Source organism: Asterias amurensis, chromosome 4 (assembly GCF_032118995.1).
Source record: "Asterias amurensis chromosome 4, ASM3211899v1".
In the NCBI taxonomy this organism is placed as follows: domain Eukaryota; kingdom Metazoa; phylum Echinodermata; class Asteroidea; order Forcipulatida; family Asteriidae; genus Asterias; species Asterias amurensis.
The window spans coordinates 21,037,080-21,051,459 of NC_092651.1; the positions used below are offsets into that span (position 1 = coordinate 21,037,080).

At 38.0% G+C, this 14,380-nt stretch overlaps 2 protein-coding genes across 8 annotated transcripts in view; one reads left to right on the forward strand and one right to left on the reverse strand.

Moving 5' to 3' along the window:
* Window positions 1-503: 503 nt before the first annotated feature.
* Window positions 504-9,290, reverse strand: LOC139936142 (uncharacterized). The gene is made up of 5 exons (XM_071930883.1): window positions 9,221-9,290; window positions 7,981-8,136; window positions 7,244-7,372; window positions 4,741-4,878; window positions 504-3,671 (listed from the first exon to the last, which is right to left on the reverse strand). Exons 1-5 carry the CDS (start codon window positions 9,221-9,223, stop codon window positions 3,582-3,584), a joined length of 516 nt encoding a protein of 171 aa, XP_071786984.1. The 5' UTR covers window positions 9,224-9,290; the 3' UTR covers window positions 504-3,581.
* A 2,229-nt stretch (window positions 9,291-11,519) lies between these two features.
* The window catches only part of LOC139936110 (neurobeachin-like), a 277,304-nt gene continuing 274,443 nt past the window's right edge, over window positions 11,520-14,380 (forward strand). For all 7 annotated transcript variants that reach the window (XM_071930832.1, XM_071930837.1, XM_071930836.1 and 4 more), the window contains exon 1: window positions 11,520-11,878. In XM_071930832.1, coding sequence (XP_071786933.1) covers window positions 11,660-11,878 — 219 coding nt within the window. In that variant the 5' untranslated portion in view covers window positions 11,520-11,659. The remainder of the gene's footprint in view (window positions 11,879-14,380) is intronic.

Sequence of the window (14,380 nt, forward strand, 5' to 3'; positions counted from 1 at the left end):
TTTTATTATTTTGATGAGAAATTCCCTCTTTCTCAAAAACTACAGGACTTCAGAGGGAGTCGTTTCTCACAATGTTTTATACATGTACTATCAACAGCTCTCTGTTGCTCAAAACAAATTAAGTTTTTATTCTAACATACATTTTGAGTGATTAATTACCGAACATGTACAGAGCCTTTAAAAAGTTATCAAACTTGTCAAAATACATCATGAACAAGATGACAGTTTGTACACTTAAGTTGCTTAAAGTGATTATTATATCAGGCCAGGAATTACATTTAGGAAACAGCCTCTATTGCCCTCGTCTTGTGCCTCTTCAAATGTTTCCCATTAACTTTAAGATTGTTCATTGGAAGTGCTCTTGGCAAAACATGAAAATAGCCCTGCCCTTTCAAAGTTAAAACTCCAGGCCTGTTATTTATGAACTCCGTAAGCAAATAATTATTACACAGGATCTTGACAATGAAAAGAAAAAAAAGAAGAAAAAAAGGGACACACACAAATAAAATGTTAGGAATGTTTATTTTATTCACTTTTAATGTACTAACAATTGTTGACATTCACAAACTAGTTACTATCAAGTACACCCCAATGTTGATTTCATTTAAGTGAAGAGTTAGTGTGTGACAAGCAGTACTCAGTTAACTTCTGTGTAGAAATATAAAAAAAAAGGCAACTCAGGTCAGATTGAAACCAAACCAAACAAAGATTTAGGTACTAGTCCTAGCTTAGGAACTAGTCCTAGGTGATATTACAAACTTAAAGGAACACGTTGCCTTGGATCGGTCGAGTTGGTCTTTGAAAAGCGTTTGTAACCGTTTTTTATAAAATACATATAGGTAGAAAGATGTTGTAAAAGTAGAATACAATGATCCACACAAACATGCCTCGAAATTGCGTGGTTTTCCTTTTACCTCGTCGACTAACACGTCGGCCATTTATGGGGGTCAAAATTTTGACCCCCATAAATGGCCGACCATGTTAGTTCGCACAGTAGAAGGAAAACCACGCAATTTCGAGGCAAACTTGTGTAGATCATTGTATTCTACTTTTAAAACATCTTTCCAACCATATGCATTTTATAAAAAACGGTTACAAACGCTTTTGTTTTGACCAACTCGTCCGATCCAAGGCAACGTGTTCCTTTAAGGCTAGTCCCAAGTTAGGACGAGTAACTCATCCTAACTTGTGATAAGACTAGTCTTAACTCTTTGTGAAACCCACCCAATATGTCTTAACAGCTAAACTGCCGAGCTAACCAAATGATGAGAGGTCTGGGCCCAATCCTACTTAGCAGAAACAGGTTACCAGCCAATATTCCATAAAGTTTGTACTGTTGCCACCGGTACCCCACTAATTTCTTACTACTCAACAAATTTGTTTGCTGAGCAGCATATTCTGTAGTCTTGGCCCAAGACATAAGTGCTCGATAGTGGATAGTTAACTATGCCCAGTTGTAAAATCGCTAAAGCGCCCTCTTATAGTATGACTTTACCATCTTGACTGGCGAGCTTGACTGGCAATCAAGCCAGTTAAGTTGGTTAAATCATACCATAAGAGAGCACGCTTTAACGATTTACAACTGAGCGTATTACACTATCCACCATCGATCACAGTCATCTTGGGCCAAGACTACATATTCTGTTGAACGGCTTTATGAAATTGGGCCTACGTCGAATCCTGTTACTAGCAGTACAGTGTTACAAGCTACTACCAATCTTTTGTCCCTGAAATAACATCTATTACACACATTTAAAAAAACAAAATCAGTTGATTTAACACTCATTTTGTCTGAATACAATTTACAGACGGTACATTTACAGACTAATTTATCCATGACTGACTCACAGAACTATATACAGAAAATCAATACAATTAATTATTATTAAGTATGTACAATAGATTTAGCATTCCAATCATAGGTACACTTTGCGTATTACAAAAGAAACCACTATGGACAAAAGTGAAAGTTAGAAAGAACACTCCAAGAAGCTTGTGTTTGTAAACAGTAAACCGTTTTTCACTTGTGGTTGAGAAATAGCTGGACAAAACTGGTTCATAAATTTGAAATGTATTTCTGACACCAGCAGTTTTGAATCTGTTATACCAAAATCAGAAAGGTGCATCCATTTTAGGAGATGCATAGATTGGCATTTGACCTAATTCACCCAACATCAACACCACATTTAACTTGGTTGAGCCATTTTGAGAGTCGGTGTCCCTGTGTGTTCTACAGTGTAGCGCCCACATAATTGTAGGCGCAATTTAACTCCAAAAATTATAGCGACAGTAGCCGCAGGTGAATTTGGTGCGAAAGGTCAATAGATATTATGAACTCCTTTTTGGATATAGGAGCTTACTTTTTAATGAAAACTACTACAAAAACCCACTTCAGTAAAAAAAAGTTAAAATCCTTGAATGAAAGATGTACGTGCAATAATGTCAACCAAATGTGTGATTAAAGTTCTTCTATTAACATGAGAATGGATTTAAAACCGGTTGAGTACTAAAGTAAACAGTGCAATACATTTCTAAGATATCATATCTCATTTAGTCTCTTGTTTAAGGTAGGATCATACTTTGGTATGACGCCGCCGCCACCCACAATGATTGTGTATGGCAACTGCTAGCATTCCATTGGTCTTTTGAGATATGGTGGACACAAACAGAGTGCGCTGTTAGGTTTGGGTTTATACACAGTTACCCAAACTGAACAGTGCCACCATAATGTGTCCACCATACCTCAAATAGCTTCATGGTTTTTGTGCGGTGGGTTGTTTGAAAACAAAAAGAAATCGTCTGCGAAATGAAGAGTAGCGAAGAGTCTTAAGGCCTTGTCACACGAGGCAACTTTTGCAGGCAACTTGGTGGCAACCAACTGCAGTGCATACTACATGACCACTTTGGTAGATTACGGGTCAATTTGCAAACATTGTCTTACGATCCACAAGAGAAATAGGTGAACATTCAAATGTGAATGCCTTTTCTTCATGGAGATTGCCTGGAACTGGTTGCCCGTAAATTGCCTCGTGTGACATGGCCCTTAGATCAAGGCGTAGAGAATACTGATGCACATTACAAATACCTTTGATGATAATCAGAGCACAACTGTTACAAGGCAATGACTCTTTGAAGAACCAGCCTGGTCTATTTACATCCCAGATTATCAAAAAACATACATGTGCAAAATTTGTTCCGGATTTTGGTCCATTTTAGAATATTTGCCTAGTCATGAAGAGTGCTTTCGCAAAACAAGCTGTCTGCAATAATTCAAATCTGCTGGACAGTTGTATAGTTGGCAATTATTGGTTGAATACCTAGTGATACCATCTATATTAAAGTCAAACCATCTTTGTCAGGTACCCAGAGACACAATAATGGCAAGGATTCACATGAAGAAAAAGGCACAAGACTTTTCTTCCCATCCGGCCTGTTTGGTCAAAAGGTGAAAAAACAAAATTGCAGTGCCTTGATAAAGTTCTATTGCACGCTACCTACATAAGAGTGCAAACTATAAATAATTGTACATGTACAAAACAGTTAAGGAATACCAGGGAATGCAATACTTGTATTTCAGATCCTCAGTAGAGACTCGTCTTCTTCATTATCCGTAGGAATTCTTGCTCGTTGATTTCACCGTCGCCGTCTCTGTCCGCTTCATCGATCATTTCCTGTCGAGGAAGAAAAGTGGACATAAATAAAGTTAGTCTACAACGTACTGATTCCAATCTTACTGTTCTAACAAAAAGGATATCAGTCTTCATGGATAGCGTTCATAGAAAAGTGTTTTATAGTCTATAGTCTGTTTCAATTTCAATTAGAAGTTAAAGGCACTGGACACTATTGGTAATTGTCAAAGACCAGTCTTCTCACTTGGTGTATCTCAACATATGCATAAAACAACAAACCTGTGAAAATTTGAGCTCAATTGGTCATCGGAGTTGGGAGAAAATGATGAAAGAAAAAAAACCCTTGTCACAGGAAGTTGTGTGCTTTCAGATGCTTGATTTCGGGACCTCAAAATCTAATTCTGAGGTCTCGAAATCAAAGTCAAATATTTTTGTGGAAAATTACTTCTTTCTCAAAAACTACGTTACTTCAGAGGGAGCCGTTTCTCACAATGTTTTATACTATCAACAGCTCTACATTGCTTGTTACCAAGTAAGTTTCTATGCCAACAATTAATTTGAGTAATTACCAATAGTTTCCAGTGCCTTTAAGGAATTTGTGTTTAACAATTCAATGGTAAAATATAAATTACAGTGCTCATATCCGCCACTCAGTGGTGCTCAAGGTGCTTCAACACTCAGTATTTTCCTGCAAGGTATTGGTTGAGCTTGAAGAATGAGACCAACTCCATAACATAGCATCTTATAAGGGTTTACAAGGTGCTTCGGCGCATTCAGCAGCGACAGCCAGGAACACAAGGTCGAACCCCTTCTCTTTTCGATAAGTGCACTGGGTTCTTTTACGTGCATTACACAACACACGGAACCGTTGGCTTTACGTCCTGCCATCTGAAGGACGAAGCAATGGTTAAGTGTCTTGCTTAAGCACACAAGTGTCACGACTTGGACTTGAACCCTCTTGATCAGAAACACCAGTTTGAATTCTGTGCTCTTAACCGCTTGGCCTCGACACTTCCACAAGTAGTGTTGGTTCTGAAAAGAACCGGTTGTTGATAACTCAACGTTTCGATCAGTATGCTCTGATCGTCTTCAGGAGACTTGATAGGCTCACCTGTAGTTCCTCATCAGTGAGGTTCTCTCCCAACTCCTTGGCAACTCTCTTGAGGTTCTTGAAGGATATTTTTCCTGTGTTGTCATCGTCGAATAATTTGAACGCTTTCAAGATCTCTTCCTTTGAGTCTTTTTCACTCTGTATGAAAAGGAAGAGGAGTTTAACAAAATTTTACTAAGTAAGAAATACAAGCATTTGTCTTTTCCCCGTTATCTTGAAAGCATGAATGCTGCCTGGGCTGTCTATTTGAAATCACATTTTTTTTATTTTGCCCCTCTGTAAGATTTAATCTACCAGCAACACAGGGTTCGACCTTAACGCTGGTCCGCTGGCCAAATGCCAGTAGAAATCGCGGCGGACCAGCTGAAACACCTTGCCAACTGGTCCGGCTGACCAGTCAAAAATATCGGCAGCGGTACTACAGAACTATGACTATTATTTAAATATTTTTAGGCTCGAATAAAACATAAAAACATTCACTCAAGGTTTGGATAAAACGTAAAAAAATCACCCGAAGTGCCGCTGAACGCTGGCAAACTTCCCACGATATCACATACACATGTACACACAGCGCAAAATCCCATCATGCAACGTAAATGCTTGTAGTCTTCGTATTAGTTCACGTGTGCCAAAAAGTGTAAGAAACATTGATCGCTAGAGGGCGTTTCAGAATATTCGATAGCGTGAGAATAGACGCCATCTATTGGTGAAAGTACGCGATAGCTTACAAAACTAGCTTCAATCGCCTTGACAAAAGACCACAAAGCAAAACACATTCTGTCAGCAGCAGCATGGTCGTCGTCGTCAACGGAGCAGATTTCCGTGTGGGGAAAAGAGTCTAGCGTGTTTACGAAAAACGAGCGAGACGGTGAGGCTTCATTGAACAAAAATTACAAAGTTAGGATACTCTTGATGAGCAAAAAGGAGTATTTAATTGGGATTAGTATGGTTCTTCCGTCCTGATTTTGCTTAATTTTTTTTGTTATTTGGGGCTTGTTTTTTTTTGCGGGCGATCGGTGGGCGATCTAGTTTTGCTCCATGGTTTTATTGGTCAAATATAATGCGCGGTTGCTTCGTTGTTTTTATTTGCGGGTTCAAATTTCAAGAAATACTTGGGTTCTCGAATGCAACACCTCCATGGTTTAACAAAGGCGCAGTTGTTTTTGCTGCTTTTAAATGAATTTTTTCTTCACAAAACAGACAACGGCACCGACCATTCCGTACACATAATTAAAAAAATACCGTAAAACGCCGTATGCTTCTCCATGGATGTTGCAACTATTTTGATGTCTACTTTTTGTTGGGTTTTTTCTGGACGAAAGTGGGAAGATTTTGGGAACTTCGGTTATCGGTACGATGTATTGTGTTTATGAATACTTAATATTAAAAGTACAAACAGGCAATGTTTATACATGATAAAATAACTTAAGCGATCGCACGTAAACCCTCCCCACTGTAGATTTGAAGGCAATACATAAAAAGTTAATATTTTTAACAGTCGGTTTTAAAGTGGTTTTTTTTGTTAAGTAAAACAATAAAAACAAATTCATACAAATGTTCTTCGTACTTGAGAATACTTCGATGTCCAATGCTTACAATAAACCGTAGACTAAAAAATTACCTAAATAAAGATCATGTTAAATTTTCCAATTTGCTCTCACAAATAATTTGACCTGTTTTTCAATTAATTTTAATAAGATTATTATTACTTTTTTTAAAGAAAAAATACTCTCAAATTAGTGAGCCCCCTTACGAACACAATAACTTGGTACACATAAATAAAGTATGGCTTCCAGTGCAGATAAGTTGACGTTGCAATTCATGTTGAATTTTGAAATAGCGGCGATTAAAAATCGAGCAGTTGGTATACAACAGTATTTTTTTAGTTAAAAAAACATATAAAAAAATTTGACGGACCAGTCAAAAACCTGGCGGACCAGTGAAAAATCAAGCCAACTGGTCCTGCTGGCCAGTTGAAAAAAAAGTTAAGGGCAACCCCTGCAACACCTCCGAGTCCAGTTATGGTCACTCCCCTTCTTACAGGTCTGGAAATTCAACTGATGGGGCAAGATCATTTTAATTTTTTTAAAAGCGCTTCTATTTTGAAATCTTAGTCTATTGGAAACTTCTGAAGGGGGAATCGGGACCAAGACAGGAGCACCGAGGCCTGAATTCAGGGAAAATCATGAGAAATGACATGCCTGTGTATTTTTGATCACATGCATTTTGACAAAAATGTCTCCAGTTTGCCATTATTGATCTGTTTATATTTTTTGATGAGCGCTTATTTTGTACAATAACAGCTGAATAAATAATATTATATGAACACAATGAAGAGCTGCTGCAAACAGCTCACAAAATGAAATGACAAATGAAATAAATGGAAAAATTGTATCGGCCTCACATTTTGACCCTAGTAGTAGTAGAGTCTATGGTAAAAAAATCTGCTAGGGTCAAAACAAGAAGCTTCTACCACTTGTTGTGACTAATAAACGACACCTACCATCTTGGCTGTCATCATTGTAAGGAATTCATTGAAGTCGATGGTCCCAGTGTTCTCCTTGTTTATGTCGGTAATCATCTTCTTGATCTCCTCCTTCTTTGGTTCGAATCCCAGCGCTCTCATTGCCACCTAGAAATCAAATAAAGGTTTGACAAATTAACGCACCATCCACCCAATGCAGTTTGGTGAGGTATGCAGAAGCACCATGTGTAAATCTCTGTTGAGTAGTGTTGGTTCTGAAACAAACCTGTGGTTGACAACTCAACGTTTCGATCAGTATGCTCCGATCATCTGCAGGAGAAAGTTAATATCTGTAAGTCCCTAATTTAGGTTTGTACTGGTATGAAAGATGCTTAACCCTTTAGCACACGTACCACACTGAAACCGCCCTGCATGATACTCTTCAAACTGCCCACAACCTCTGGAAGTTTAACAAGTTATATCTTTAGTTTTACATGCGATTACAATGCAGCAAACAGCCATATAGAGCGCTATCTCAAGATGACGATAAAATTGGCACATGGTCTTTATCAGAAAAAATTAAGTTGCCCACCTCCAAACATGTCACCGTCAATCAGTTTTCTGAGTGCAGACAGTCCTTGGTACAACAGAACAAACAAAATATCCATTTGGATATTGAATCATTTGTGGCTTGCTGCACAACACTTTCACCATTGAGGATCTTCCAGATGACCGATAGATTAAACAATTTTTTCGTCCCCAATATAAACTCATACCTTAAGTTCTTTGGCATCTATTGTTCCTGTGCCCTCTGTGTCAAATAAATCAAAAGCTTCTCGGATCTCTTGTTTCTGCTCTTCGGTCAGCTCTGGTTTGGGCCCGGTCTTCTTTCTCTGACCCCCTCCCATGGACGGCTTGTTATATCTGGTCGTCTGGAAAGAAAAATCATTAACAACATGAGTTTTGTTACAGAAAAAGGTTCAAAGACTTGCATGTAACAACATAATGAAATTCTCAAATCTATCTAAACTGCTGTCCTACATGCTCGAGCCTTGGCCCAAAAAGTACGTATTTTCACCTCAAAAACGAAATACAATTGTCTGACATACAATGACATAAGTCAAGGAGAGCCCAATTTCTTGGCTCTGCTTACCACTGAATTCTGCGCTTACGATCACCATTCTCCGCTTCTGTGCATGGGCAGAATTTCTGCGCTAGAATGACCAAGCATAGAATGGCTAGAAACTTGGAGTACACACACACACGTGCCTCAATTACTCGATAACCCATGAAATATGCTTTACGTAAGCACAGAATTCCCTGCTTTCACAGAGAAGCTATGAAATTGGGCCCTGCTTGACTTATGACATTGTATAATGTTTTTTAGGTGAAAACTGAAAAACAAACTTTCCATGTCAGTCTTTTTTTTTAAACATAAAACAGTTTTTGGACAATGATATTTCAATGCACTAAACAATATTTAAGAATAAGATACAAATTTTAATGATTTAATGGCAATTTTGACAGACATCATGATAATGGTCAGCGAAAATTTGCAAGTCCAGTTGTGAAAATATTGATTTACTCAAAAATATTAAAATTCTAAAAAAATGTATACAATACAATTTACAACCACAAGTAAAGTTCAACATTTCTTGAGATAAAAAAAAAGAAGAAAGATTGGTGAAGGATTCTTGGCTATCGATTCACAGTATGAATTTTCGCCCACCACGGTATCTATTAGGAGACCGGACCCCACGGTAATGTGACTTGACTACACTGTCATGACTGTAGTGTTACAGTTATGCAGTATGCATGCACAACATTTAAAACAGAATGCACGGACGCCGTCATTATTTCTTTTCACAAAGGTTTCCCCCCAGCTGAAACTAAGCCGAATTCCATGCAGTATGCTTCCTCTTATTAACCCCAACCCAATGTCAACACTTTTCCTACGATTAAGAAATCCCGACGTTGTCTGAAAACAATTTTAGCTAAAAAATCGAGGTAACTCACCATCGTTACTGTGGAACTGCTGTTCTGTTTTGCATCGAAACGGCGGAAAAATACACCGTTAGAGCACTTGTTATCTTGCCCCTGATTCGTCAATTTTGGTGCTCGCTACGATGGACCTACAGCTATTTTAACCAATCAAAATAACCGTTGTATTTAACCATCTTGAGTTGACATAATGAGCACCTCGTTCGATATAAAGTTAATTTACCATGAAAAAGGCAAACATTCTTGACATTCAATCAATAATTTAATTTTTTTATGAAACAAATAAGGTCAACATGTTACCTTAGGTGTAGTTTGTATTACTTGAAATGTGTCAAAATGTAATATTAATATTTCGCTCCCAAAACTTTAAATGGATGGGGTACAGTGAGAAAATGGGCGTATATCTCATTTCAGTACACCCGAGCGTTAAAGGGAAGGGACACGTTTGGTAAATACTCAAAACAAATATTAACTTAAAAACTGACTTGGTAACAAACATTGGAGAGCTGTTGATAGTATAACACATTGTGAGAAACGGCTCCCTCTGAAGTAGCATAGATTTTGAAAAAGAGGTAATTTCTCACTAAAATAATAAAAGACTTCTAGCCAGAAGTCTTTTATTCCTATCTGTACACCCAAATTCGCCCAACAAGGTGTTTTTTTTCTCTTATCATTTTCTCCCAACTTCGATGATCAATTTAGCTAAAAATTTCACAGGCTTATTATTTTATGCTTTAATGTTGGGATACACCAAGTGAGAAGACTAGTCTTTGACAATTACCAAACGTGTACAAACAGTTCTTGCATCTTATCATGTTGAACACTATTGTTAATTCCTCAAAATAATTGTTAGCATAACAACTTACTTGGTAACAAGCTTTGGTAGTAAACACCATTGTGAGAAACGGCTCCCTTTGAAATAACGTAGTTTTCAGGAAAGAAGTGATTTTCCACTAAAATATTTGAATTTCATTTCGAGACCTCGGTATTAGATTTTGAGGTCTCGAAATCAAGCATCTGAAAACACACAATTTCGTGTGACAAGGGTGTTTTTTCTTCCATTATTATCTCGCAAATTCGACGACCAATCGAGTTCAAATTTTCACAGGTTTGTTAGTGCATACATTTTGAGATATAGCCTATAACACCAAGTGATCTTTGACTGGTCTTTTACAATTACCAAAGGTGTCAAAATCGAAATGTTGATTTAGGTGAAACATTTTCACCTCAAAAGGCATAATCTAAAAAGTGCATCTTATTAGCACAAATTTAGTGTATTATTATGTCAAGTGACCATGGAGGTAGAAATCTGAACTTACTCCTAAAACAACCACACTCGCCTGGCCGCATTGCCACTGAGAGGGGACTCTGCCTGAGCCCCGGGGGTACGTGCGCGCCCGGCCCGTCCGTCCGAAATATTCCAGTGCCCTCCCCTACAGAAGTCGATAGAGGCTCCAGTCGCCCCCACCCCTACTATTTAACTAAAGTCAACAAATTTTCGTATCCGGTCTACCTTTTATTTTTCACTTTTACAACAATCCCCTTTTCATACTTTAAGGAGTAATCCAATGTTGATGTCCGATGACTTCCCTCAGATTATTATTAGAATTGTCTCATTTTGACACCAGTTATTAGATCAACACAGTTTTAACTTCTCCTATACTCCATGCCAATTAGCGGTCGTAGCAAGTGCAGCAAGGGGGATGTGATTGGGGCTTTTCATCATTCAGTTGACCAACCAACTTTACACACTTGATTTAAAATCATCCTAGAACACGCGTGTTAGAAACAGCCGTAGCTGCAACCGCTGCCCAGCCCTTACATGGCAAAACAGCCAAACTAACACAAATGACATCGAGAAAAACCCATAGCTACAAAGGCACAGTAAATAATTTCACAATAAGCTATTTTAATTGCCATAAAAACGGGATAAAGGTGTAAAAAGTGGCCGAGATAGGACATGCTATAATAATATTCATATTCATAAAAAGTATGCCTTTGAAATTTTCAAATGAAAAACACCCTCAATTTACCTAGAAACGGTCTTATATAAGAAACCAACACTTTCGGTTTCGCCCATCTGACACAACAAGGCTAAAATGTTTCGCGGCGGCTCTTGCTCTTATCTCGAAAGTTTCAAAATGTATTTTTGTTTTCTTGCTCTCCGCAGTTGGTGGCGCCCTTTAAAAACATCGAAAAACCCCTCTTGGTACTGGTATCCTGCGATTTGGATTAGCCGTCTAAGCATAACATCAATGATAAACGGTAGAAATCGTAGATGGCCAACGATCAATTTACACGGGCCAAGATGGCAGCCCAGTATTGCTGATTTTCCAGTGCAGTGGATATTAATATTTTCATGCAAGAAATCTTCGTTTAAACCTTCATTTTCTTGGCGTGTTGTCTCAACGTCCCCGTTTTCTCGTGTGAGGTATCCAATTGGAGTTTTACGCGATGGCTACCGAGGCTCAGGGTAGCGAGCTAGCCGATAAGAATGGCGATTTGGGAGAGAGCAACACACCGCAGACTGCTGCTGCATCTGCGGCAAGTGCAAGTGTAGTTGGGAGCGGCACGACTAAGATCAAATTCGGTGTGTTGATTGGATTGATCGAAGTGGGAATCGAAGTGGGTGAGATTTCCAACAGGGATGTTGTCGATACCGTACTCAACCTTGTAAGTGGCATTATGTAAATTGAATGTTTGTTAATTGTATGTAAAAAAAAAAAAAAAAAAAACTAAGAGTGTGAGTGTGACTGTGAACTGCAATTTGCAAAGTCAAGTGCAAGTGCAGTGCTTTTTTGACAGCTGAGTAGTAAGACGACAGTCCCTGGACCCTGTTGCATTGCACAGGGCAGTCGTAACAGTACCACTCTATTATTGACAAAAAGGGTTCCTTTTTACAATAAACACAGCGAAAAAAGGGGAACATTTCTGTATCCTGCCACTAAGCACTTTTTAATTCGATATGAAATAAATTAGCATCTAATTTACTCAAAAGGAAATATATTCCTGTTGGAAAAAACAGGTGAATTAATTAATTGTGGCAGGATACGGAAATCTTTTCCGAAAAATGTTATCATAGCAAAATGATTTAATTGTTACTGATAATAACTTAAGCTGAAACTTCCTTTATTCACTGTGTCCCATACTTAATACTTTGTTAGCACAAGGAACAAGTTTCAGTTACACATTGTACACTTCAGTTGATGAAATGAACAACGCGTATTAAAGCACAGAACATGATGCATTTAAAGACCATAGACTACAGCAACAACAAATACGTCCCAGTGTTATTGAACATACGTTTGCTCTACAAGGCCATGTCTACACAATAATAATCACAAACACTATAACTTTTCAGCACCATACAGCATTGTGTTTTATTTGAATTGATTTTAGTATTAAAAAAAAGATTATTGGTGAAAATACGTGTCTTGCGAGAAACAAGATCGGATAACTTTCCGTATGGCGCCACCACTTTTTCACTCATTTTTAGAAAAAGGGATATATCAATCAGGTAAATTAGATACTATATTATTTTATTTCGAATGAAAAAATGGTGGCGCCATACGGAAACTTTTCCACAAGATCTTGAGTTCAACTCAAGAGTAATATCAGTCGAGTCCGAGTCTGAGTCTTTTTACCAACGTGACTTGAGTCAAGTCCGAGTCACAAAAATTGTGACTCGAGACAGACTCGTGTCCAAGTCCTACAAGTAGTAGTACAACTTTGCTTTTGGCAAACAAATTATTATGTGACAGATATTGACAGGCATTCTTATTTACTTAGTGATTACAGCAATGTTTGTCTTGTATTTACATGAATTATCTTGTCTGTAGCCTATGTTACATACACACCATGCACAGTACGTCATCCATACTCTATTGTACATTAATATGCAAGGTACACACCTGTTTGTATACAAGTGCAATAATACATTTTACATTGTATTTGCTGCAAATTCGAGACTAAAAACATAATTTCTTATTACAAAAACCGCACAATTACTAGAGCCAATGAAAGGATGAAGAGGAAAGCAAGAAGAAATGTTGGGGAAATATCGCAAATGGGGAAAACCCATGCAATCAGGTAGTGACTGAAAGCTTATAAATTGACCTGCAAGGCTTTGGTCGGGGAAATGTGCCCAGGTCCACAGAGGTTAAAAACAACAACATTTAGCCAACCTGAAAAACAACAACATTTAGCCAACCTGATCACTGACACTTCCGCACGAAGGCATGAAGGCGATTGCCTCCATGTCCCCTGGTCTTTGCCTTGGTGCCCTTGAAACGCTCTGACAGTAGAAATTTCCAATTTCATTTCTTCATTACCAAGGAAAAAATGCCTCTGTGCCCTTGCCCTTACTCAAAAACGAAGCATATAGGCCCGACTAGCTAGCTAATGGTGACTTGTTAAATATGAAAACATAAAGAGGCCTTTGACAGAGAGTGGTTGTCAAAAACAACACTGTGTTTAAAATTGAGTTCTAAATTGCGCTGAATGATGGATACATTTTCAGGTCTACAAGTACATTGTTCAAAACATTCAGTGACAAAAGGAAAAATAATTTAAGAGCGTTGGTTGCAATCAGGAAATTGAAATGTAAAGGCACGTCACTTTAAACCTTTTATTGTAGTTGTGTCCACATTGTCTGCACTAGGATATGTTTTAATTAGTCATACAATTTACTATGTGTGTACAAGTATAGATTGCATGCTGGTGGCATGTTCATTGTTTACTTCTAAATTAAAAATTCAAGATGGTTTACAAAGTAAAGTTACTGTAGTTTATTAACCAGTTTGCTGCACAGATGACCCAAATGCAATTCACAAAGGTGGTGGTCCAACAAACTGGCTAATTGTGTAAACTGGGACATTAGACATTGTGTTGCCTGCAATCCTCCTTTTCCCTGTTGTACTAAGCTGGCAGATGGTCTAGAGTTCACACTTGAAATCTCCCTTTGTGTAATCCCCTAATCCAGACTAACTTAATCCAGACATATGTTTTTTTGTTATAATAAGAAGAGGATTACAAGATTAAGAGGCTGCCCCTGCCATCATAATCAATTGTATTTGGCTCAATGAGAGGTACCCAGAGGTTCCAGCCTACTTGTAGGTTCTGGATATGGGATTATTTATCGGTCATGGAGCATAGACCTGAGATGTTGAAATGCAT